This window comes from Erinaceus europaeus, chromosome 13, assembly GCF_950295315.1.
Source record: "Erinaceus europaeus chromosome 13, mEriEur2.1, whole genome shotgun sequence".
Classification (NCBI taxonomy): Eukaryota; Metazoa; Chordata; class Mammalia; order Eulipotyphla; family Erinaceidae; genus Erinaceus; species Erinaceus europaeus.
The window spans coordinates 90509441-90537261 of NC_080174.1; the positions used below are offsets into that span (position 1 = coordinate 90509441).

A 27821-nucleotide genomic window follows, 5' to 3' on the forward strand; every position below is an offset into this window, starting at 1 on the left:
ATGAGAACAATCTAAGCTGTTTGCTTTTTTACTGATTTGTTATGGTTTGTATTTATTTTGGATAGAGAAAGAGAAATTGAGAGTGGGGGCTGGATGATGGCGCACCTTGTTGAGTGCACGTTACAGGCACGAGACAAATTATCTTCATTTATTTCTTGAATAGAGACAGCCAGAAATCAAAAGGGAAGGGGAGATAGGGAGGGAGAGAGACAGAGAGACACCTGCAGCCTTGCTTTACCACTTGCAAAGCTTTCTCCCTGCAGGTGGGGCCCGGGAGCTCGACACTGGGTCCTTGCACTGTGACGTGTGCACTCAGCTAGGTGCACCACCACCCAGCCTCCTGCACTGCTGGTGGGAATGTCAATTGATCCAACCTCTGTGGAGAACAGTCTGGAGAACTCTCAGAAGGCTAGGAGTAGACCTACTTTATGATCCTGCAATTCATCTCCTGGGGATATATCCTAAGGAACCCAACACACTCATCCAAAAAGATCTGTGTACACATATGTTCTTAGCAGCACAGTTTGTAATAGCCAAAACCTGGAAGCAAACCAGATGTCCAACAACAGATATGGGGCTGAGCAAGTTGTTGGCTATATCCATAATAGAATCCTACTCAGCTATTAAAAATGATGACTTCACCATTTTCATCCCATCTTGGATGGACCTTGAAAAATTCATGTTAAGTGAAAAAGTCAGAAACAGAAAAATGAATATGGGATGACCTCACTCTCAGGCAGAAGTTGAAAAACAAGATCAGAAGAGAAAACACAAGTAGAAACTGAACTGGAGTTGGTGTATTGCACCAAAGTAACAGATTCTGGGGAAGAAACTTCAGTGGTAGAGGTAGCTTTGGTGGCAGCCGAGGTGGTGGCCGATGTGGTGGCAGTGGGGATGGATACAATGGATTTGGCAATGATAGAAGTAATTTTGGAGGTTGCAGAAGCTACGATCATTTTGGCAATTACAATAACCAGTCCTCAAATTTTGGACCTATGAAAGAAGGAAACTTTGGAGGCTGAAGCTCCGGCCCCTATGGTGGTAGTGGCCAGTATTTCACAAAACCATGAAACCAAAGTTGATATGGTGGCTCCAAGAGCAGCAGTAGCTATGGCAATGGCAGAAGGTTTTAATCGCTAGGAAACAAAGCTTACCAGGAGAGCAGAGCCAGAGAAATGACAGGGAAGCGACAGGTTACAACAGATTTGTGAACTGAGCCAAGCACAGTGGTGGCAGGGCCTAGCTGCTACAAAGTAGACTTGTGTTAGACAATACTCTTGTGATTAGGGAAAAAAAATAAAAAAAACCCTGGAGGACTGTATTTATGGCTAATTGTGTAACAGGTTTAGTTTCTGTTTTGTGGAAAGTGTAAAGCATTCCAACAAAGGGTTTTAATGTAGGTATTTTTTTCACCCATGCTGTTGATTGCTAAAATTAAAGTCTGATTATGATGCTGAATAAATGTGTCTTTTAAAAAAACACACTACACTACTGAATATAAATAATCATGAACACTGGACACAGAGCTGGCTCACACAGGAGAGCATGTGCCTTACTGTATATGACATTTCAGGTCTGATCACCCCACGGGAGCACCGCAGGGAGGCAAATTCTACTTGGGGTGGAGCGGTCTGGTGGAATCCCTCCTCTGTGTACCTCATAGAAACATAAAACAATGAAAAAGCCAACACATGAGTCGTTGAAATTGGAGGACCCCCCCTGCCCCCAATTTTTTTTTTTAAATACTTATTACCTTTTGTTGCCATTGTTTTTTTATTGTTGTAGTTACTATTGTTGTGGTTAATGATGTCATCGTTGGATAGGACAGAGAGAAATGGAGAGAGGAGGGGAAGACGGGGAGAGAAAGATAGACATCTGCAGACTTGCTTCACCACCTGTGAAGCAACTCCCCTGCTGGTGGGGAGGCGGGGGGCTCGAATTGGGACCCCTACGCTGGTCTTTGTGCTTTGCGCCCTGCGCACTTAACCCGCTACAATACGGCCTGACTCCCCCAATATATTTTTTTTTAATTTTCATTTATAAAAAAGAAACACTGGAAAAGTCATAAGAAAAACTCCACACAATTCCCACCCCCAGATTTCTACATCCCATCCCCTCCCTTGACAGCTTCCCTATTCTTTATCCCTCTGGGAGTATGGATCCAGGGACATTATGGGGGTGAAGAAGGTGGAATGTCTGGCTTCTGGAATTGCTTCCCTGCTGAACATGGACATTGACAGGTTGATCCATACTCCCAGCCTGTCTCTTTCTTTCCCTATGGGACAGGGCTCTGGGGATGTGGGGCTCCAGGACACACTGGTAGGGTCACTTACCCAGGGAAGACTGGTTGGCATTATGGTAGCATCTAAACCTGGTGGTTGTAAGCAGAGACATATAAAGCCAAACTAATTGTTGACTAATCATGAACCTGAAGAATAGAATAGTGTGGATGAAGATTTGGGGGTCTCTGTTTTGTAGAGAATTAGTAGGCCTATTTTTGTTATATTCCAAAGGGCCCATGATTATACTAGGTTTTTTTTCCTTTTTTTTCAGAGCCTGACATGATATGCAGGTGGACCCAAGATATTGTCTGGGGAGATGATGTCATGGCTGGAAAAAGGGCTAGAAAGCTAGATTACAGAAGAGGGTATCTTCCAAATATGGGAAGTTGTATAAATATTGTCAGCTGTAAAGCCCATCAATTTGATCTGGGCCCCAGATTCAAAACAATTTCGAAGTGAAACCATGTGTCTGGGGCATGTTAGGAGTCAATGAGTGAGCACAGCAGTTATACAACTAAAGTTCATGCTTGAGACTCAGTGTAACATGTTTCAGTCCTCAAAGGCACTATAACTCAGAACTCAGCGTAGTTTTGGTAAGAAAACAAACAGCAGGGATAGATAGCATAATGGTTATGCAAAGAGACTCTCATGCTTGGGGTTTCAAAGTCCCAGAATCAGTTCCCCACACAATAAGCCAGAGCTGTGCAGTGCTCTGGTGTTTCTCTCTGTATCTTTCTCTCTCTGCCTCTCAAAAATAAATTATATATATATTTGTGGTCTGGGAGGTGGCACAGTGGTTAAGGAACTAGTCTCTCAAGCATGAGGTCCTGATTTCAGTCCCAGGCAGCACATGTACCAGAGTGATGTCTGGCCCTTTCTCTCCTATTTTTCTCATTAATAAAAATAAAATCTTTAAAAGATTACTCACAGTACCTTTACTTTGCCCTAGTTCATATATTCTTATCTTGACTGTTCCTGAGGCAGAGAAGGTGGTGACTAAGATCTGCCATGTGATCAGGCTTCTCTAACTATTGGTGTGAAGTAACATATTGGAGCCTTTTCTGAGTAGTCTCAGTAGTGGTGCTTATGCATGGGGGGGAGATGAAGGAACTAACAGAATAGGGGTAAGGGGTCTGTCTCCTTTGATGTCTACCACACCCAGCATTGCCTATAGACAGGCTGGGCAGCTGGGTAAGTGGGGAATCAGCCATGCCAGAGGAGACGGGCAGTGGGGAAGCCCAGCCAGTGGCCTCAGCTCAGTCAAATGTGACTAATTAATGGGGGTGCTGGGAGGCTGTTGAGAGGACTGTTGATGGCCTCCAAGTTGAAGACACTTTCACTCTAAGGGAGAGGAGAGGGGGGCCGAGGAGTAGCGCTGTTGGTCAAGTGCACATGGAGCAGAGTAAGGACTGGACTAAGGATCCTGGTTCCAGCCCTTGTTTCCCCACCTGCAGGGGAGTTACTTCATAAGCAATGAAGCAGGTCTTCAGGTGTCTTGTCTTTCTCTCCCCCTCTCTCTTCCCCTCATCTCTCCATTTCTATCTTATCCAACAACAATGACAGCAATAACAACAACAATTAGCAAGGGCATCAAAAGGGAAAAAATGGCTTCCAGGAGCAGTGGATTCCTAGTGCAGTCACTGAGCCCCAACAATAACCCTGGAGGCAAAAGAAAAAAAGAGAGGAGAATGGAGCTATGTTCTGAGGAGGGAAGTCTTTGATAGTGTGTAGGGGAGCAACAATCATGGTTGTAGACAGTGAACCTTTGTTTTCATAATTAGGCCCCTACTGCCTGAACTTGCTTGGTCAACAACTGAACTCATCTTGACTGAGATTTTAGGGAGTGAGGACTGGGGACCATGAAGTCAAAGGAGTTAGAGAGAAAAAGGTTCATTCTGGAAAGTAATGAGTGGTTCACTAAACTCAGTGCTTTGATATGAAAGGAAAATGAAAGATGAATTTGAAGAGTAAAAGTAGGCTTAGATATCATCAAGTCAGTGACAAGAGTGGCCTTCTAATTATTTAAGATTAGAAAAATTATGGTGGGGAGTCGGGCTGTAGCACAGCGGGTTAAGCGCAGGTGGCGCAAAGCACAAGGACCGGCATAAGGATCCCGGTTCGAACCCCGGCTCCCCACCTGCAGGGGAGTCGCTTCACAGGCGGTGAAGCAGGTCTGCAGGTGTCTAGCTTTCTCTCCTCCTCTCTGTCTTCCCTTCCTCTCTCCATTTCTCTCTGTCCTATCCAACAACGACAACAACAATAATAACTACAACAATAAAAAAAAAACAAGGGCAACAAAAGGGAATAAATAAAATAAATATTTAAAAAAAAAAAAGAAAAACTATGGTGTGGGAGGTAGTGCAGTGGATAAAAATTGGGCCCTTAAATACATAAGGTTCTGAATTCAAGCCATGGTACAGAGTCTTTAACTTTGGTGCAATACAACCAGATTGTAAATAATCCTCCCAATAAATTAAAGACAGTAGCTGTCAACTGCCAGCAGAGAGATGGAAGAGAGGAACACCCTTCTTGACCAGAGGTGGGATCCTTATCAGATGGTCGAGGTCCTTCTGGGCAGGAGGGGCTCAGTCCTGTGTAATGACAGAGCCAAGTTCCTGCCTGATAGTATCCAGGTCATCTGTCTGGGATCCCCTCTCATTCCACAGCCACACACCAGAAGAACTCCTGTCCTCCAAATTTCTTCCAAAGATTCATTAGTCAGAGGTGGAGAGGTCTCTGTGTCCTTCCTCTTTGAACTCAGGAGACTCAATAGGTAATAGTGACACTGACCCCCCCACCCCCATACACAGTTCCTGTAGTGCTCCCCATCTCCTACACACACACACACACACACACAGTCTGTATCTTAGAGTTTCAAGGTTAGTCTTATGGAGGGATCCATCCATCCCACTGGCCAAGATAATCCTGAAGCGTGTGGAGGCTGAGTGGTGGCGCACCTGGTTGAACGCACACTCTATAATGCACAAGGACCAAGGTTTGAGTCCCCAGATGCAGGAAAAAAGTTTCACTGCTGATGTGGCAGTGCCACAGGTGTATCTTTTTCTCACCCTCTCAGCAACTGGCTGCCTCTATTCAATAAAGATAATTATATATAAAAAATAATGCTGTGGCATTCAGGTGGTAGGTAGCACAGCAGGTTAAGTGCACGTGGCTCAAAGCTCAAGGGGCCTAGGCTAGCAGAGCTTCATGGAAGAGACTGCGAGGGTCTTGGCTAAGCCAACCCAGATAGCTTCTCCTGCAGACATGCCAGGAACTGCTAGATGGAGCTTGGGGCCTGGATGAGAAGACTTCACTTATCCTCGGGGAGCTGCCTATCCTGGAATGCAGCAGAGGACAGTCTGTGCAATGCATTGCAGAGTGCCTTGTCCAGTTACTGTGGAGTGAGAGAACAATTCCATCACCTGTGACTTTTTTTTTCACAGGGGAGGACTGGAAGAGAGGGTTCATGAAAGGGGACAGCAGAATATAAAAAAACCCACTGAGCTCATGGGCAGACAGTAAACAGAAGCACAGGAACGTCTGTGCAGACTAATGGACGGACCCCTTATACAGAGACTAAAAACTTTCTCTGCCCAAGAGTTAATGGAAAAGACTGTTAAAGAGCACTGCTCCTGTCTCAGATGACACCTATCCAGAAATAGAAAAGTTCTTTCCCTTTAATCCTCTAGATTTTGAGAGCTTCAACCTGCTTGAAGAACATCAGATTGCATACCTGCCCTTGAGTGGTGTGCCCCTCATGATTCTTAAGGACAAGGAACTTGACAAGTTGCTAAACCTGGGTCCCCCTTCCTGTGTAATGTCCACCCCACTGTAGGAATCTGATATGTTCATCTCCTTCAAGCATTCTGTCAACCGTGGATGTTGAGTTGCCACCTATTTGCTGACTGGCCTATTTAAACTTCTTAACACTTTGTGGTTTGTGCATGTCTAATTTTTTAATAAAGTAGTTCTTTGTGGTCAGGGAGGTGGCACAGTAATAAAACTTTGGACTCTCCAGCAGGAGGTTCTGAGTTTGATCCCCAGCAGCACGTGCCAGAGTGATGTCTCATTCTTTCTCTCCTTTCTCATTAATAAATAAAATTTTTTTTTAAATAAAGCAGTTCTTTTCAACAAAAAGAAAAAAAGAGACAGGCTGGGAGTATGTCCACGTTCAGAAGGGAAGCAATTTCAGAAGCCAGACCTTCCACTTTCTGTACCCCATAATGGCCATGGGTCTATCCTCCCAGAGGGCTAAATAGGACAGCTATCAGGGGAGGGGATGAGACATGGAGTTCTGGTGGTGAGAATTGTGTGGTTTTTGTCAGTGTTTCCTTCTTATAAAAATTTATATCTCCCTGTGGATCTCTTGAGAATATTCTGGCCATATATTCCACCTATTTTGAAGAGACTGTTCATCTTTTTTAAAAAATATATTTTATTTTTGAGAGATGCAGAGACAGAGAAACACCATAGCAATGCACAGCTCTGGCTTATGGTGGTGCGGGGATTAAAACTGGGACATCAGAGCCTCAGACATGACAATCTCTTTGCATAAACATTATGCTATCTAACTCCACCCTATGGATTTTTTAATTGATGAATTCTTTATGTATTTTGCTTATCAATAGTCTCTGATGTAGGACAAAACTTTTTCTCAGAGTCTGTGGGAAGTATCTGTTATGGTAGACTCCCTTTGCTTCATATATAACCTTTTCAGTTTGATGTAACTGTATTCACTTATTTTTGCTTTTGGTTTCCTTGCTATTAAGATTGTAGTGATTAACATGTTGACAAACTTATATGGAGGAGAGTTCTACATCTGTTTTTATCTAAATATTTAATGACTTTTAGCCTATCAGATAATTTATTGGTTCCTATCAAATCATTTATCAGACTGGAACAAAATTTTAACACTATTTTCTTCAATAAGATAGAGAAAAATCAACAGAGAAGGGGATAGAGGGGGTAAGACATCTGCAGCACTGTTTTACAACTTGAAACTTGATAATCAAAGTTAGATGTCATGAACAAGGACATGGGTAAAAGCCCCCAGTGTCCACATGTAGGGCAAAAGTTTTCACACACTAGGAGGCAGTGCTGAAGGCGGTTCTTTCCATTACTACCACCTCCCAGTCAACTTTTCTGTATCTTACAAAATAAAAGTATTTTAAATATAAAGTATAAAGAGAAATTTAGGGAGTCAGGACATAGTGCAGTGGGTTAAGCATATGTGGCACGAAGCACAATGACCCATGTAAGGATCCCAGTTCAAGCCCCTGGCTCTCCACCTGCAGAGAAGTCACTTCACAGGTGGTAAAGCAGGTCTGCAGGTTTCTATCTTTCCATCTGTCTTCCCTGCCTCTCTCCATTTCTCTCCGTCCTATCAAAGACATCAATAACAACAATAAAAAACCAAAAGGAGAAAATATTTAAAAGTTAAAACAAGAGAAATTAAAGAGAATCTGTACTTTTCAACTACAGCTACAATATATGCAAGAATATTCACATATTGTAGCATCGTTATTCCACTGTTTTACATTCACTGGGTTCTCCATTACAAGTTACTTACTATGTCTGTAAAGTCATTCTACAATGTCTACAATAATAAGAATTATCTTTTTACTTTTTTATAAAGGGTTGTCTTTAAAAAAATATGATTGTTGTAGTTACTATTACTGTTATTGATGTTGTCATGGTTAGATAGGGCAGTGAGAAATGGAGAGAGTAGGGGAAGACGGGGAGAGAAAGACACCTGCAGAACTTCTTCAACACTTGTGAAGCAACTCCTCTTCAGGTGGGGAGCTCGGGGCTCAAACCAGAATCTTTACGCCAGTGTTTGGGCTTGATGCCACACGTTCTCAACCCGCTATACTACTGGTCCCAATAATTGTTTCTCTTTCTTCCTTTTTTTTTTTGCATTCTGACCTGCCCCCGCCCCCAGGATCTCCACTATCATGTGTCAGGGCTTGTAACACCCGAGTCCTCCGAGTCCTTTACTTTGCTGCAGTACAGCATAAAGATTGATTTTTAAAAAATAAATATTTTTAAAATATTTATTCCCTTTTGTTGCCCTTGTTTTTTATTGTTGTAGCTATTATTGATGTCATTGTTGCTGGATAGGACAGAGAGAAATGGAGAGAGGAGGGCAAGACAGAGACAGGGAGAGAGACACCTGCAGACCTGCTTCACTGCCTGTGAAGCAGGTCCCCTGCAGGTGGGGAGCTAGGGCTCGAACTGAGATCCTTACACCCGTCCTTGTGTTTTGCACCATGTGCACTTAACCCACTGTACTACCGCCGGACTCCCAAGAATTTTTTTTTCTTTTGTAATTTTATTTACTTTCCCTTTTGTTGCCCTTGCTGTCCTTCTATTGTCGTTGTAGTTATTGTTGTTACTGATGTCATCGTTGTTAGGACAGAGTAATGGAGAGAGAAGAGAGGGGAAGAGAAAAGATAAACACCTGCAGACCTGCTTCACTGCCTGTGAAGCAACTACCATGCAGGTGGGGAGCCAGGGGCTCAAACCAGGATCCTTACACCGGTCCTTGCAAGAACTGTTTTTCTAATTCCAGTGATTTTATATATGCAAAAACCGTTAGCAATTTCAATACATGTAAGCATTGTTCACATTAGTAAGCTCTCAGTGCCAAGTGGATTTTTTCATATATTAGAATTTAAGACAAAGAATCAAAGTACTTACACATATTCCTTACATTTATAGAATATTCAGAGGTATGGGTTCACTTGTATATAATGGAACAGTGATTCCTACAATTATTTAGACATATTTACTTATATATTATCACAAGATGGAGAGATAGAGACGATAAAACAGAACATAACTCTACCCATGGGAGTGCAGACGCTTATACCTGAGAACTATTATAGTGAACCACTAGCCTCCGCATCATGTCTCAGGTTGCATCTTTCTCTTATCTTAATACAGTTTATGCTCAAAAGATTGATTTTCATTATGAATATTTTCATGTGTTTGAAAATTAGTGGAACATCTAAATTTTTATTACTTTCATAGGGTTTTACTTCACTGAATTCTTTCATGCATACAAAGGGGGCCAGAATAGTGGAATGTTTTCAACACTGCTTATATTCATCAAATTTCTCTCCATGAATCAATCAATCAATGTTTTGAATCAATCAGTCAGTGGTTTGCTGTTTACTTTTGTTGGGTTTCTCTCCACTGTGAGATCTTTCAAGTCTCCAAAGAACACTGGCTTAAATGAATGCTTGACTACATTGTTTACATTCATGAGGTTTCTTTCTGTCCACTGTGGGTTCTTTCATGTAACTGAAGAGATCTATAAACCATGAATGCTTTACTACATTGTTTACATTCATAATATTTCTCTCCACTGTGAATTCTTTCATGTTTTCGAAGACTACTGGAAGAACTGAATGTTTTATTACACTGTTTACATTCATAGGGTTTCTCTCCACTGTGAATTCTTTCATGTGCCCGAAGACTACTGGAATAACTGAATGTTTTACTACATATTTTACATTCATAATGTTTCTCTCCACTGTGAATTTTTTCATGTGTTCGAAGATGGCTGGAAGAACTGAATGTTTTACTACATAGTTTACATTCATAGTGTTTCTCTCCACTGTGAATTCTTTCATGTTTTCGAAGACTACTGGAAGAATTGAATGTTTTACTACATAGTTTACATTCATAGGGTTTCTCTCCACTGTGAATTCTTTCATGTGTCTGAAGACTACTGGAATAACTGAATGCTTTACTACATAGTTTACATTCATAGGGTTTCTCACCGCTGTGAATTCTTTCATGTGTCTGAAGACTACTGGAACAACTGAATGTTTTACTGCATAGTTTACATTCATACTGTTTGTCTCCACTGTGAATTCTTTCATGTGTCCGAAGACTACTGGAACGACTGAATGTTTTACTACATTGTTTACATTCATAGGGTTTCTCTCCACTGTGAATTCTTTCATGTGTCCGAAGATCACTGGAAAAACTGAATGTTTTACTACATAATTTACATTCATAGGGTTTCTCTCCACTGTGAGTTCTTTTATGGTTTCGAAGAGTACTGGAACAACTGAATGTTTTACTACATTGTTTACATTCATAGGGTTTCTCTCCACTGTGAATTCTTTCATGTGTTCGAAGATGACTGGAAGAACTGAATGTTTTACTACATTGTTTACATTCATAGGGTTTCTCTCCACTGTGAATTCTTTCATGTGTCCGAAGATTACTGGAACAACTAAATGTTTTACTACATAGTTTACATTCATAGGGTTTCTCTCCACTGTGAGTTCGCTCATGTATATGAAGATAACCAGCTTGACTGAATGTTTTACCACATTGTTTACATTCATAGGGTTTCTCTCCACTGTGAATTCTTTCATGTGTCCGAAGATTACTGGATTGCCTGAATGTTTTACTACACTGTTTACATTCATAGGGTTTCTCTCCACTGTGAATTCTTTGATGTGTCTGAAGACTACTGGAACAACTTAATATTTTACTACATAGTTTACATTCATAGTGTTTCTCTCCACTGTGAGTTCGTTCATGTATATGAAGATGGCCAGCTTCACTGAATGTTTTACCACATTGTTTACATTCATAGGGTTTCTCTCCACTGTGAGTTTTTTCATGTTCCCAAAGATAACTGGATAGCCGGAATGTTTTAATACATTGTTTATATTCATAAGGTTCCTCTGCACTCTGAATTCTTTCATGGTTTCGAAGATGAATAGAATAAGTGAACAATTTGTTGTATATTTCACATTCTTGAGATATTGTACCATTCTGACTATCTTTGCCCTTAGAGATTTTTACTGTTGTAATACTGTAAAATAATGAACAATTAATTAATGACATTTTAAAGATAACACTGTAATTGATTATAAAAATGCAGGACATTATTTTACTTAATAAGCCACAAAATCAGACATTAGCAATAGATTTGACTAAAAACATATACTGAGGGATTCAGGTGGTAGCGCAGTAGGTTAAGTGCACGTAAGGTTCCTGGTTCAAGCCCCCGGTTTCCCACCTGCAGGGGAGTTGCTTCACAGGCGGTGAAACACAGGTCTGCAGGTGTCTTTCTCTCCCCCATCTGTCTTCCCATCCTCTCTCCATTTCTCTCTATCCTAACCAACAACAATGACATCAATAACAACAATAATAAGTACAACAACAATAAAAAACAAGGGCAACAAAAGGGAAAATATTCAAAAAAAGCATATACTGAAAAAAATCACAAATATTCAAAATTATAAAAAGATCTCAAGTTAAAAGTAAGGTTAAAAAAAATGGTAGTGGTCCGGGTGGTGTTACAGTGAATAAAGCATTGGACTCTCAAGCATGAGGTCCTCAGTTCAATCCTTGGCAGCACATGTACCAGAGTGATGTCTGGCTCGCTCTCTCCTCCTATGCTTCTCATAAATAAATAAATAAATAAAATCTTTAAAAAAATGGTAAAAGGGGCTGGGAAGTGGTATGCTACAATACACAAAGAACAGGGTCTGAGCCCCCATCCCCACCCACAGGAAGAAAGCTTTGCAAGTGGGAAGTAGGAATGCAGGAGTCTCTGTCTCTCTTCTCTACCTCCCCATTCCTATTGATTTCTGGCTGTCTCTATCCAATAAATAAGTAAATAAATTAAGATAAAAACTGATAATACCTAAATACTTTCATATAAATATATTATGCAAAAAAGTAATAATATCTTTAAAGGTATTGTGCATGTATTAATTGAACTACTATTTGTTCATAACAAGTTTTGGCTTTCTGTTGAAATTTTTCACTGAAAATATTAATCTTTTTAGAAGGGCTACCTCTAAGTATCATAAAAGTAGAGATATTCATACATTAAAGATATTCTTATTGCTTCCAAGTCTACTATTTTATAAATACTTAGCATCTTTGACCCCATTTAAAAATTTCCATTTACTTGTTAGATGTGAGAAAGATTTTCCTATAAAGTGGAGAAAAGACAGATAGTGTAGAACATCATTATGGTATTTTTGTTGCCAGTGATTCAAATGGGAACTTTAGTCACATATGTCAAATACATCATATTTAAGTCACTTGTCCAATTATTCTGTAACCTAGTCATGAAGTATTTTTGAGGAGCTTATTTAAAAACTTAAATCTATTTGTGGCAGTGAATATAAATTTCATTTTCCTAATGAATTATATTAAAAGGGGTGCTATGCAACTGTTAAGTCAGTAGAGCCCACACAATTAAGAACCCATGAGTCTACTTATATAGGGATACTTAGCAGGCATCAGATATCAGTAAATTACAGAGACAAAATTTTTGAAAACACAATTGCTTTCTAGATGGTACATCACACTTTATTGTAAATGTACCTCTCACCTTTGTTTACTCCCATGCAAGTTATGCAGTCCTTTGGTGGAGTGTTCTTGTATCTTTTCTAAAATTACAAAATATAAAAAGTATTAGAAATTATACAAATAGATTGAATTTTTGATCCATCATGAGTCACAATCAAATCCTGCTCACTTAACACTGTCTCCATTTATACATTGGTGAACAAAAAGTGATTTCTCTTCTACTTCAAAAATTAAGGTGATTACCTATTGAAAGAAAGTTCCTCAAGTTTTCACACATCACATCTCTGTAGAGTTTCTTCTCTGAAGGATTCAATAGTGCCCACTCCTCTTGAGTGAATATCACAGTTACATCTTCATAGGTCACTGAGTCCTAAAATATGTGCAATTTGTTCATGTGAGAAAATGCGAGTGATAGCAGATTAGCCATTCAGTCTCTACTTTAGATTGAATGATTTGCGAATGATTTTCTCATCTACAAACATGCCTTTGGTGACTTGAAAATCAAATACCTCATAATCATGGTCTAGAAGTTGGTACATTGATTAGAACATTGGACTCTCAAAAAATTTAAAAAAAAGAAAAAGAAAAAAAAAGAACACTGGACTCTCTTTCATGAGGCCCTGAGTACAATCCCTGGCATCTCATGTGACAGAGAGATATCCCCATTCTCACTCTTCCCCCTCTATAGTTAGTAAATTAATTAGTAAATGATAAAACCTTAGTGGCTGTGTGGGAGTACAACTCATAGTGTGCTCACACTGCCATATAAAAGGACTGAGATTCAATATCGTAGTTCTCACATGCAGTAGGTGAGGCACTTTTCAAAAGTGGTGAGCAATTTTGTATATTGTCTTCCTTATTTATAAAGTTTACATAGGTAAAGAGAATTTGATAGGGAGACTGAAGCAGAAGGTAACTGGAATTGAACTTATAGCCCCTGTGGACTTAGAGCTCAAAGTCTGGTGTGCCTTCTTAGTATCTTCAGTTGTTCTCATTAAAAGAAAATAAACATTAATTTTATTTATCATACATGAATAATAATTTCAACTGACACACAGAGACAGAGATTTCTCTATTTCAATTTCCTTATTAAATTCTCTACACCTATATAAAACTCAAAAATATAAATAAGAACCTGGAAGCAACCCAGGTGTCCAACAACAGATGAGTGGCTGAGCAAGTTGTGGTATATATACACAATGGAATACTACTCAGCTGTAAAAAATGGTGACTTCACCGTTTTCAGCCGATCTTGGATGAATCTTGAAAAAATCATGTTGGGTGAAATAAGTCAGAAACAGAAGGATGAATATGGGATGATCTCACTCTCAGGCAGAAGTTGAAAAACAAGATCAGAAAAGGAAACACAAGTAGAACCTGAAATGGAATTGGCGTATTGCACCAAAGTAAAAAAGACTCTGGGGTGGGTGGGTGGGGAGAATAAAGGTCCAAGAAGGATGAAAAATGACATAGTGGGGGTTGTATTGTTAAATGGGAAACTGGGGAATGTTATGCATGTACAAACTATTGTATTTACTGTTGAATGTAAAACATTAATTCCCCAATAAAGAAATAAAAAAAAAATCTATGCACCAAATGAGAAGCCATCTAAATACATCAAACATCTACTGAAAGAGCTACAGCAATATGTTAACAGCAACAGAGTCATAGTAAGGGACTTCAACACCCCACTCTCTCAACTTTATACAGATCATCCAGGCAGAAAATAAATAAAGACATAAGGGAGCTAAATGAGGAGATAGATAAACTAGAATTATTGGACATTTTCAGAGTCATTCATCCCAAGAAACTAGAATACACATTTTACTCAAGTCCACATAGGTCATTCTCAAGGATAGACCATATGTTAGGCCACAAAGACAGCATCAGCAAATTCAAGAGTATTGAAATCATCCCAAGCATCTTTTCAGAACACAGTGGAATTAAACTAGCACTTAACAATCAACAAAAGATTCGTAATAGTCCCAAAACATGGAAGGTCAATAGTACACTTCTTAACAACTTCTGGGTCAAAGAAGAAATAAAGGAGGAAATCAAAATGTTTCGAGAGTTCAATGAAAATGAAGACACAAGCTATCAAAATATTTAGGGCACAACTAAGGCAGTACTGAGAGGGAAGTTCATAGCCATACAAGCACACATTAGAAAACAAGAAAAAGCACAAATAAACAGCCTGATTGTATATCTCAAAGACCTAAAAGAACAAAGTAACCCGAAAGCAACCAGAAGGACAGAAATCACTAAAGTTAGGGCAGAAATCAATAAAGTTGAGAATAAGAAAACCATACAAAAGATCAACGAAAGTAAATGTTGGTTCTTCAAAAGATAAACAAAATCAACAAACCTTTAGCTAGACTCACAACACAAAAAACGGAGAAGACCCAAATAAATCGGATACTAAATGAAAGAGGAGATATCACAACAGACACCACAGAAATTCAATATATCATGCGAGGGTTCTATAAACAACTATATGCCACCAAGCTAGAGAACCTGAAAGAAATGGACGATTTCCTAGATACCTACCAACTTCCAAAATTAAGTAAAGAGGAAGTGGATAACATGAACAGGCCCATCACAGCTAATGAAATTGAAACAGTTATCAAAAATCTTCCCAAAAATAAGTCCTGGACCAGCTGATTTTACAAATGAATTCTACAAAACCTTCAAAGAAGAACTAATACCTCTACTTTTAAAAGTCTCCCATAAGATTGAAGACACAGGAATACTCCCTTTCAGCTTCTGTGAAGCCAACATCACTTTGATACCAAAAACAGAGGGACACAACCAAAAAAGAAAACTACAAACCAATATCTCTGATGAGCATAGATACAAAAATATTGAGTAAAATTGTAGCCAACTAGATACAGCAGTATATTAAAAAGATTATCCCAGGCATGCAAGGTTGGTTTAATATACATAAATCAATCAATGTGATCCACCACATCAACAAAAGCAAGACCAAAAACCACATGGTCATATCAATAGATGCAGAGAAAGCCTTTGACAAAATACAGCATCCCTTTATGATCAAAACACTACAGCAAATAGGAATGGATGGAAAATTCCTGAAGATAGTGGAGTCTATATATAGCAAACCTACAGCCAACATCATACTCAATGGTGAAAAACTGGAAGTATTTCCACTCAGATCAGGTACCAGATAGGGCTGCCCACTATCACCATTACTATTCAACATAGTGTTGGAAGTTCTTGCCATAGCAATCAGGCAGGAGCAAGGAATTAAAGGCATACAGATCGGAAGAGAAAAAGTCAAACTCTCCCTATTTGCAGATTACATGATAGTATACAAAGAAAAGCCAAGGAATCCAGCAAGAAGCTTTTGGAAATCATCAGGCAATACAGTAAGGTGTCAGGCTATAAAATTAACATTCAAAAGTCAGTGGCATTCCTCTATGCAAACACCAAGTTAGAAGAAATTGAAATCCAGAAATCAATTCCTTTTACTATAGCAACAAAAACAATAAAATATCTAGGAGTAAGCCTAACCAAAGAAGTGAAAGACTTGTATTCTGAAAATTATGAGCCACTACTCAAGGATATTGAGAAAGACACAAAGAAGTGGAAAGATATTCCATGTTCATGGGTTGGAAGAATTAACATCATCAAAATGAATATACTACCTAGAGCCATCTACAAATTTAATGCTATCCCCATCAAGATCCCAAGCACATTTTTTAGGAGAATAGAATAAAAATGTTAATCTGGAGCTAGAAAAGACCTAGAACTGCCAAAACAATCTTGAGAAAAAGGAACAGAAATGGAGGCATCACACTCCCTGATCTAAAATTGTATTATAGGGCCATTGTCATCAAAACCGCTTGGTACTGGAACATGAATAGACATACTGACCAGTGGAATAGAATTGATAGCACAGAAGTAAGCCCCCACACCTATGGACATATAATCTTTGGCAAAGGGGCTCAGACTATTAAATGGAGAAAGCAGAGTCTCTTCAACACATGGTGTTGGAAACAATGGGTTGAAACATGCAGAAGAATGAGACTGAACCACTATATTTCATCAAATAGAAAAGTAAATTCCAAGTGGATCAAGGACTTGAATGTTAGACTACAAGCTATCAGATACTTAGAGGAAAATATTGGCAGAACTCTTTTCTGCATAAATTTTAAAACACATCTTCAATGAAACGAATCCAGGTACAAAGAAGACTAAAACAAGCATAAACCTATGGGACTACATAAAATTAAAAAGCTTCTGCATAGCTAAAGGAACTACTACTCAAACCAAGAGACCCCTCACAGAATGGGAGAAGATCTTTACATGTCATACATCATACAAGAGGCTAATAACCAGAATATAGAAAGAATTTGCAAATCTCAACACCAAGATAACAAATAACCCCATCCAAAAATAGGGGGACAAGGAGAGAATATTCACCACAGAAGAGATACAAAAGGCCAAGAAACACATGAAAACTGCTCCAAGTCTCTGACTGTCAAAGAAATGCAAATCAAGACAACAATAAGATACCACTTCACTCCTGTGAGAATGTCATACATCAGAAAAGGTAACAGCAGCAAATGCTGGAGAGGTTGTGGGGTCAAAGGAACCCCCTGCACTGCTGGTGGGAACGTCAATTGGTCTCTGTGGAGAACAGTCTGGAGAACTCTCAGAAGGCTAGAAATGGACCTGCCCTATGAGCCTGCAATTCTTCTCCTGGGGATATATCCTATGGAACCCAACACACTCATCCAAAAAGATGTGTGTACACATGTTCTTGGCAGCACAATTTGTAATAGCCAAAACCTGGAAGCAACCCAGGTGTCCAACAACAGATGAGTGGCTGTGCAAGTTGGGGTATATATATAAAATAGAATACTACTCAGCTGTAAAAAATGGTGACTTCACCGTTTTTAGTGTATCTTGGATGGACCTTGAAAAATTCATGTTAAGTGAAATAAGTCAGAAACAAAAGGATGAATATGGGATGATCTCACTCTCAGGCACAAGTTGAAAAATAAGATCAGAAAAGAAAACACAAGTAGAACCTGAACTGGAAATGGTATATTGTAGCATACAGATCCAAGAAGGATGACAGAGGACCTAGTGAGGGTTGTATTGGTATATGGAAAGCTGGGAAATGTTATGCATGTATAAACTATTGTATTTACTTTTGAATGTAAAACATTAATTTCCCAATAAAAGAAATTTAAAAAAAAGAAATAAGATCCCGATTCGAGCCCTCGGCTCCCACCTGCAGGGGTCACTTCACAGGCAGTGAAGCACGTCTGCAGGTGTCTTTCTCTCCCCCACTCTGTCTTCCCCTCCTCTCTGCATTTCTCTCTGTCCTATCCAACAACAAATAGCATCAACAAGGGCAATAATAATAACCACAACGAGGGTACAACAACAAGGGCAACAAAAGGGGGAAAAAATGGCCTCCAGGAGTGGTGGATTCATGGTGCAGGCACCGAGCCCAGCAATAACCCTGGAGGGAAAAAAAAAAAAAGAAAGAAAACATATCTAGCCACACATCACTCTTTATAATATTAACATCATTATGGAAGTATGGAAACTATACTATTTAGAGTGATCATACCACATTAAGGTTCTCTGTAGTGTCACTGTCCAAAAAAAAAAAATAAAATAAAAATGCAAGAATGTTATACAAATAAGTATTATCAGGTGTGCAGGGCATTGTTGCACCTAGTTAAGTGTACATATCACTATGACACAGGACTGAGGTTTGAGAACTGCTTCCCACCTGAGGGGGGACACTTCATACAGGCCTGCAGCTATCTCTCTCTCTACTTCTGTTTCACTCTCCATTGCGTTCTGTCCTATCAAATAAAATGGGAAGAAAAAATACCTTTCTTGAGCAGTGGATTGAAAGTTCTGACACTGAGCTCAAGAAATAATCCTGGTGGCAGAGAAAAGAACTGTTATCCAGTAATCTACATCCTCCTCAATTTCTCTCTATAATAGGAAGTAAAATATAATTTATAAATACAAAAAGATACTATGGGGAGGAGGAAACCATTGTGGAAAGTCTGCGACAGTGACAGGGTCTTTTGTCCTTTAAGAGGTGGAGGGAGTTAACTCCATTTGGGAGGCTGGATAAGCAGAACCGATTTAGGTCTGGGAGATCCACCAGTGAACAAATTAATTTGTTTTTTCTATGCTTTCATCAGTGGGACTTTATTCCTTTATATTTTTCAGGAAGAAAAAGACAGAAAGATACACCAACACTGAAGCTGCCTGTTTTGTGGTGGGGCTCTGTCTCAAATGAACACTGTATACTACACTGCTAAGAGTTAAAACTATCTGAGTGAGAAATTTTGCTGTTTGTGGAACATTTAATTTTAATAGCTTTTTTTTTTTATTGTTAATGAAATATAGATTGTGAAAGCTTGGTAGATCTTAGGGGAGCTCTCCCATCCTTGGATGGCGGTCTGGAAAGACACCCCGCTTGTTAGCCTCTCTCGTCATAGAGATGAGCCAAGAGGGAAAAAGTCTCCCAGACTAAGCTTGCCTTGTTAGCCTCCCAGGCTCACAGAAAACCTGCAGACCTCTTGCACTTAGTTTCTCCCTGCTGGCAGGCCACATGGCTGCCTGCTCTAAGGTTCATTTACTCAAAGTTCACCTCACCTTCTGATCACAAAGGAGCACACACCTTATCACACTTCTAACAGTGAGCCTTGATGTCCTTAATTTACATCAAGCCTTGTTTATCTTCTCTCAATCTCACCTTAACTGGTTTAACCCCTATTCTTCTCTCAAATGCCTTTGGGTAATTAAATGCCTGCATTAGGAGACTAATTATCTTGACCTTTATGTATCTGCATCAGTTCTTGTCATACCAGCCCCCTACCATAGGGGCAAGCTGACCTTTAAGAAACCTGTAATTTCTGACATATTTGACATTTAACTTTCTCTATATATAACCAAGCCCACCCCTGTTCATATCAAAATACTCCCTGGCGTCTCCTTTCTGATCTCTGGGCCCCTTACAGCCGTCGAGGGAGAACCAGTAAGCTTACCTTCCTGGCTGGAGTCACTCCACGTGGGCCCCAGCAGTAGATAATGTGGATGCAGAGTACTGCTCAACTCTAATTTATGGTGGTGTTGGGGATTGAATTTACGACTTTAAAGCCTCAAGTATAAAAGCCTTTTGCATGAATAGGATGCTGTCTCCCCAAATCCACTTTCTTCTACAGTGTAGTGACTTATTTACAACTTTCCAGGACTGGAGTGAGGAGAGACTGCTTGATGTAGTTATTGTTGTTGGATAGGACAGAGAGAAATGGAGAGAGGAGGAAAAGATAGATAGGGGAGAGAAAGATAGATACACATATAGACCTGCTTCACAGCCTGTGAAGCAACTCCCCTGCAGGAGGGGAGCCAGGGCTTGTACCAGTATCTTATACCCCTCCTTGCACTTAACCCACAGTGCTACTGTCTGACTCCCAATACATTTACAACAAAAATTTTCCACAATATAATCTTCAAAAACTATAAATTGCTATGAAAATAAATGGAAGTCATAAGGCAAACAAAAATGTTGGTTACTGGTGGATTATTAAATGATCATTTTAAAAGTTGCATATACATGCTATGCAGTCTCCATCAAAAACCTAAGAACGGCTAAGAATTTAAGAAAAAAAAAATCACATTCTCTGTTCAGCTGTTAACGCTGGGATCCATATTTAGTTTTATAAGCTTTTCCCTGTTTTTAGTTTTGTTTTGGGTTTTTTGGCTAAAAAAAAAAAACAAAAAACCTAAGAACGTGTTTAAAGCAAGGAAATGATGCTGAAAATAAATAAGTGAAGTCTATAAAAAATGATGTTGGGGAAAATGAGTCAGTTGCCGCATGCATATAAAAATCAAACACTGGGGAGTCAGGCAGTAGCACAGTGGGTTAAAGTGCAGTTGACGCAAAGCACAAGGACTGGCTTAAGGATCCCGGTTCGAGTCCCTGGCTCCCCACCCGCAGGGGAGTCGCTTCACATGTGGTGAAGCAGGTCTGCAGGTGTCTGTCTTTCTCTCCCCCTCCTCTATCCATTTCTCTCTGTCCTATCCAACAATGATGACCTCACTAACAACAATAATATCTACAACAATAAAACAACAAGGGCAACAAAAGAGAGTAAATAAATAAAAAAAAAATCAAACACTGGGACCCGGGTGGTAGTGCAGCGGGTTAAGCACACGTGGCGCGAGCCCCTGGCTCCCCACCTGCAGGAGAGTCACTTCACAGGCAGTGAAGTAGATCTGCAGGTGTCTATCTTTCTCTCTCCTTCTATGTCTTCCCCTCCTCTCTACATTTCTCTCTGTCCTATCCAACAACAATGACTTCAATAACTACAACAAGAAAACAAGGGTAACAAAAGGGAATAAATAAATAAATAAATAACACCATCACATGGCACCATGGGTAAACTCAGAATACAGAAGCAGTTGGATGTTAGACCAGTAACCAGAAAATGTATAGAAGTCATCTTCAGTACAGTACATAATATCTGATTTGGAAATGACTTCAGAGACCTGAGCTCAACATCAATGGGAATATGAGATTAATATCATTAATTTTATCTGCAAAAATTAAAACATTTTCAACAGTTCTATGCTAATCAACATAAGAATTGTTCATCCCACATAGAATGCTGGGTAGAGAACAAAAGAAGGCTAGAGGATCAAGTGGTGGCACACTTGGTTAAGTGTTCACTTTTTAGTGTGCAAAGACCCAGTTCAAGCCCCCTGTCCCCACCTACAGGAAGAAAGTTTCATGAAATGTGAAGCACACCTGCAGGTTACTCTTTCTCTCTACCTTTCTATCTCTCCTGCCCCATTCATTTCTCTCTGCTTCAATTCTATATTAAATAAATAAATATTTTAAAAATCTACTTTCAAGAAAGAGAGAAAATGAAGACTCTGAGTATTAGGAAGTATGTATTCTAAGGAACCTCATTTGTGCATGATTCCACTATTCCTGGTTTATTTTGTTTATTTTCTCTAGATAGAGGATTAGAAAGAAAAAAGGAAAGACACCAGAGTAACACCCATGAAGTTTCCCTTTTCATGTCTCTCTGTGTTGTCAAGGAAACTAAATATCTGGGTATGACAAAGTTGCACTTTACAACATGAGTTATGTTGTAAAGTGCTGGAAAATTGTGCAGATGCATTCACATCTGCCATGTTTTCCCCTCAGGCTACTAGTTCCTATGAGAGTTGGGACATTCTGGGAGTGCCTGTTCCGCCATGTTATGCCCTCAGGACATTGTCTATATCCCCATGATATTTGGAGTGCTTTGATTACTCCTCCCCCCTCCCATTCTCACGAGAGTTATCATCTTATCCTGGAGTGCTATGGTTACTCCTCCCCCTTCCCATTCTCGTGAAAGCTACTCCTATAAAAACCCTTCGTTTTCCACACCTCGCTCTCTTGCCAGCGCTTCACTCCAGTGTTCAGACACAGGAAAGGTTACTGCGTGAGGCAGCCATTTTCGCTACCTCCACGTGGCCCAACCTGCTTCTCTAGCACCCAACTCTGAGGTGCCAGCGCAAATAAAGATTTGTGTTTCCTCTTCGCTCCGGACCCCTCCTCTCTCTCTTCTCCGCGGCCCATACACAACAACATCAAAGCAGTACTCAAAAATTATTTCAATTATTTCTTGGTACTCAAAAATTATTTCTGGCGGAGGGTAGATAGCATAATGGTTATGCAAACACTCTCATGCCTGAGGCTCCAAAGTCTTAGGTTCAATCCCCCGCACCACCATAAGCCAAAACTGAACAGTGCTCTGGTGAAAAAAAAAAAAAAAAAAAAATTATTTCACAGGGTCTTTCAGTGGCATACCAAGTGGAGACCACTAATGATCAACTGTGATATCCCAGATGGGTTCAAGACCCATCTCTCCAACAGCTATAGAGGGAAGTCTCACAATTCCTTCATCCCTGGCCCCATTTCTCGTATCTAAATCTGTATCTATATATAAACATGACATTTAAGAATAGTGACACAGAGTTCCAGTGATAATACTAATTGGAAAATAAGAGTTTTAAGAGTAAGTAGCTGGGGAGATAGCATAGTGGTTATGCAAAATACTTCTATACTTGAGGCTTTCAATCCCCAGCATCAAGATAAGCCAGAGTTGAGCAGTACACTCTGGCCAGTCTCTCTCCCTCTCACTCCTTCATTAAAATAAGTTTAAATAATTTAAAGTAAAAGACTCCTGCTTCCCCAGAGCTCTGCTCCACTAGGGAAAGATTGAGACAGGCTGGGAGTATGGATTGACCTGTCAATGCCCATGTTCAGTGGGGAAGCAGTTACAGAAGCCAGACCTTCCACCTTCTGAACTCCATAAATGACCATGGGTCCATACTCCCAGAGGTATAAAGAATATAGGAAAGCTATCAGGAGAGGGGATGGAATATGGCATTCTGGTGGTGGTAATTGTATTGAATTTAACCCTCTTATCCTATGGTCTTGTCAGTGTTTCCATTATATAAATAAAAAATGAAATAATAATAAAATAAAAGAGTAAGTGAAAAGAGAAATACAGTGGTGAGGGAGATAACAAAGTTTCTGCCTGAGGCTCTCAGGTTCTAGGTTCTATTCCCTGACCCACCATAAGCCAGGGATGAGCAGTGCTCCAGCAGGAAATATGATGGGCAAAAAAGAAACAGTAAATTAAGCATGTTATCAAATAAAATACAACTAATTCAAGAGGAAAAAGAAAGACTCTGATGTGGGGCAAGTCACTTACCCAAGAAACTGCCATCTCTTCCACTTTCCCTGAATGTCTTTCAGGCCAAAAAATGGAAGATAAATGACAGCAATAGCTTGAGACTCTTGTTTTAAATCTAGCAGCACAGCCTCTTCACTGGACAGTATGGCCCCTAGCTGGAAGATACTGCAATGAATAAAAGGGACAATACCCTAGCTGTGCAATGTGAACAGAAGAGGTTATGGAAACATTTAACAGGTTATCCTGCAAATTAGGTCCATGACAAATCCCACATATTCTACTGACATCGCTTTCCAACCCTTTAATTTTTCTTCAACGAAAGCATCCACAAAATGTAGTAAAACGGGAATTGGTCGGTAGTGCAGCCTGTAAAGTGCACATGGCACAAAGTTCAGAGACCAGCCTAAGGATTCTGGTTCGAGCTCCCGGCTCCCCACTTGCAGGGCAGTTGTTTCACATGTGGTGAAGCATGTCGGCAGGTGTCTTTCTCTCCCCCTCTATGTCTTCCCCACCTCTCTCCATTTCACTCTGTCCTATCTAACAATGATTACATCAAAACAACAACAACTATAACAATAAAAAAGGCAACAAAAGGAAAAATAAAATATATAAAAAAGGTTTAAAAAATCTAGTAAAATGCTTATTAAACTTCTTACTTAATTCAAGTCTCACCTAAATACTGCTCAGAGATCTGTAGTAGAACAGTGATAATGAAAACAAGGGCAACAAAAGGGAATAAATATTTTAAAAATTAAAAAAAAAAGAATTAGCTTCACCACCTTCTGGTTCATCAGGTGTGTCTGATACAGTCCAAATAGTCAATCTTCCAGAAGAATCACCCTGAACTAAGAGTTTATGGGAGTACTCCTTGCCTCCATAGAAAAACCGAGTCACAAGAGGACAAATCAGCAACTGTCAGGAAAAAAAAAAAAGACATGGTTCAAATGTCTTTGGCTAGTTTTGTAAATAAAAGATTTTAAGCTTGAACAGTTTTTAGATTCAGATGTTAAGTATGTTGTCTCAGTAAGAGTTATAAAAAAAAAGTGTCCATAGCAATAAGAACTCAACAATATTAAACTGAAGTTTTATAACCTTGGCACATACGTCAACTAATATCTATATCTAATATAACAAAAATATCCAAAGAAATAAAACATATCTATAACCTTTCTCTACAAAAAAAAAAAAAAAAAGAACAAACAGTGATATGGGGGCTGGGGGTGGATGGAGCCAAGATGGCAGCTTGAAGACACACCTGGCATAAGCTCTGCAAGAAGGCTGTTTTAAACCTGGGAATTTCAGGTGAGGGTAGGATTTCCAGGCCAGTGGCAGAGGAAGCATGTAGGAGAGCTCTAAGGAACCAAGGAAGAGCCCTATAACCCTGCCCTCCACCCCCCAGCCCCCCAGCAAACACCTCTAATAGGAATATATTAACGGGGTGCCTGCCCCTACCCCCAGCTAACACTTCTTATGGGAATATTTCTAAAGCTGTGCAGACCTCCCACATCTAATACTAGTATTAAACAAGAGTAAAGTGTCTTAGAAATCTCTCTAATTCTTGTGCCTTTTTTCAAAGCAGCTTGTAAAACTTCATAGAAAGTTGCACAGAAGGATGGTTGTAGATAGCTTAATGGTTATGCAAAGAGACTCTCATATCTGAGGCTCTGAAGTCCCAGGTTCAATCCCTACACCACCATAAGCTAGGCCTGAGCAGTGCTCTGGTAATAAAAAAAGAAAAGAAAGTTGCACAGAAAAGGGCCACGTTCACATGAACAGTAAGTCTGGGAATATGACCATATTCCCAGACCATAGCTGATGGGGGTGGGGGGTAATTCTGGAAAAATTCATCAGAAGAAACTGTCCAGAGACAGTTCAAAGTGTCCAAAGCTATGAAATGACTAAAGAGCAAGTTGAGGGGACAGAGAGTACACACCTGACTTTTTTTATTATTTATTTTTTAAATATTTATTTATTCACTTTTGTTGCCCTTGTTTTTTATTGGTGTAGTTATTATTATTGTTGTCATCATTATTGGATAGGACAGAGAAATGGAGAGAGGAGGGGAAGACAGAGAGGGGGAGAGAAAGATAAGACAGCTGCAGACCTACTTCACCGAATGTGAAGCTACTCCCGTGCAGGTGGGGAGCCAGAGCTGGAACCAGGATCCTTATTCTGGTCCTTGCACTTTGCGCCACCTGCACTTAACCCAACTCCCCACACCTGACTTTTCTAAGAATAGGACAGTCTGCGAGATGGGTCATGGCAACAACCACATCTGTGTGACGTGAGGCCGCCAGCAGTGTATTCGCACCTCTGTGCTGTCTGACACAAGTCACTAACTGCAGTGGCTGCTGAGTTCTCGGAACCTCATCAGCTCAAATGCTTCTGCCTGAAGTGTCAACCAAACGCCAGACTTTGACCAAATGCCAGACTTTGACAATTATGCCTAGTATTTTTTTCAATATTTAAAGCTATAAAATTGGCCCTGTGGTTTCAAATTGATGACATGTTGAGATGGTAAGTATTTGGAGGCAGTGGGCTGAATCGATAGTTAAAATTCATTGGTGTCTTGCAGCAAAGGAAAAGTCTCTGGGGTGGAGGGCAGGGTTCTGGTCCTAGAACATGAGGCAGAGGACTTAGTGGGGGTCGAACTGCTATGTGGAAAACTGAGCATGTTACATATGTAACTGTTGACTGTAAACCATTAGTACCCCAATAAAGATACTTAAAAAATAGTTCAAATTCATTCAAGCAATTTTTTGTTTACTTCCTTCCTGTGGGCACTAGCAAACTTTAGACTCATGCAGGGACTAACAGCTATATTATCCTTTATTGGTGAGGCCGGGCAGTGGAGCCTCAAGCTGAGCGACATGGCACAGTACTGGGGTCTTTCTCCCATCCCTGTCTGCAGGGGAAGCTTCACTGTCGAGACAAGGCGGCAGTGTCTCTCTCCTGCTCTCCCCCCACTCGGTAGCTCTTCCCTCCATTTAGATTTTTAAAATATATTTATTAATTTTTAAATATTTATTTCCCCTTTGGTTGCCCTTTTTATTGTTGTTGTAGTTATTACTGTTGTCGTTGTTGGATAGGCCACAGAGAAATGGAGAGAGGAGAAGACAGAGAGAAAGACACCTGCAGACCTGCTTCACCGCCTGTGAAGAGACACGCTGCAGGTGGGGAGCCAGGGGCTCTGACAGGAACCCTTCAGCCGGTCCTTTGTCCCACGTGGGCTTAACCCGCTGTGTTACCGCCTGACTCCCTTGATTCTTTTTTATTTTTATTTTTTAAGATTTTATTTATGAGAAAGATAGGAGAAAGTAGCAGACACCACTCTGGCACATCACTCAGGACCTCATGCTTGAGAGTCTAAAGCCCCATCACTGCGCCACCTTCGGACCATTTCCTTTGGGTTTCTATCTCTATCCACAAATAACACTTAGGGAAGTCATAACAGTTCCTAATCATTTTCTTCTTTATTTTAACCAGAGCACTTCAACTCTGGCATACGGTGGTGCGGGGTATTGAACTTGGGACTCTGGAGCCTCAGGCATAAGAGTCTGTTTGCATAACCATTATGCTATCTACCCTCCGTACTAATCATTTTATTTCTGCAAGCACAATTCCCGAGCTTTGATAAATAGCGACCGAGCGTCTGTGATACCAAGGCCTGGCCCAGACCGGCGCACGGCAGCACTTGAGGCCGCAGAGTCGCTGCACAGGATCCTGCAGCGGGACCAGCTCCAGCAGGCCAGTCCCGCCCGGCCGCAGACACACAGCTGGCGGCCACCTGCAGCCGCACAACCGCGCAGGCGCCGCGCGCACTCGGGAACAGCAGCCCCGCGCCTGCGCAGACGCGCCGGCCCGCCCCCGGCCAAGGCCAGAGGCCGCCGCGCTCAGCGCCGCTCCCTGCCGGCCCGCGCCCTCCGGTCGCCCGCCGGAGCCCGGCCGGAGCCTGCCCAGGACACTCTGTGCCCGCCCCAGCGGCTCACGCCGCGACCCCGCGGGCCCCGCACCTCCCCGCAGCTCCGCGGGCCCCAAAGCGGGGCGAGGGGAAAGCGGGACCCAGACCAGCAGGGAGGCGGCGCAGAATGGCCAGAGGCGAGGCTGGCGCACCTCCCCGACACACGCAGAGCCCCAGATCTTTAAGGCCGGTAAATGCCGAGGCCTCGCCCGGCTCCCGCCGCCACCCGAGACCCACCAGCTGCAACTGACCTGACGCCCGCAAGCCGGACTGGCAGCTACAGCAACTGGAACCGGCCGCCCAGCCGCGCGTGTGCAGGACCCCGCTGGCGCCGCTTGACCTGACGGGACTTGTAGTCTATCTCCTCGCCTTCAGCCACGGGAGAAGAGGCGTTTGAAATACAAGTCCCAGCAGACCTTGCGGCTGGCCTAAGCTGACGCTCCCGGAAACAGATGTCTGCGTTGGAGCCCA

General features: G+C 40.9%; 4 protein-coding genes across 4 annotated transcripts in view; 3 read left to right on the forward strand and 1 right to left on the reverse strand.

The window, feature by feature from the left end:
• Positions 1-4766, forward strand: part of LOC103125919 (zinc finger protein 14-like) — a 241505-nt gene extending 236739 nt beyond the window's left edge. The window contains exon 6 of the transcript XR_009553946.1: positions 4333-4766. The gene's annotated coding sequence lies outside the window, so the exon portion shown is untranslated. The remainder of the gene's footprint in view (positions 1-4332) is intronic.
• Positions 1-27821, forward strand: part of LOC103127679 (zinc finger protein 709-like) — a 471063-nt gene that overhangs the window by 31776 nt on the left and 411466 nt on the right. The window lies entirely within an intron of this gene.
• The window catches only part of LOC107523550 (zinc finger protein 709-like), a 596771-nt gene that overhangs the window by 26908 nt on the left and 542042 nt on the right, over positions 1-27821 (forward strand). The gene's annotated exons all lie outside the window — the stretch shown is intronic.
• LOC103127909 (zinc finger protein 709-like) lies at positions 9055-27689 on the reverse strand. Its single transcript, XM_060206415.1, has 5 exons — positions 27602-27689; positions 23408-23544; positions 12879-13005; positions 12658-12715; positions 9055-11121 (listed from the first exon to the last, which is right to left on the reverse strand). Exons 2-5 carry the CDS (start codon positions 23420-23422, stop codon positions 9546-9548), a joined length of 1776 nt encoding a protein of 591 aa, XP_060062398.1. The 5' UTR covers positions 23423-23544; positions 27602-27689; the 3' UTR covers positions 9055-9545.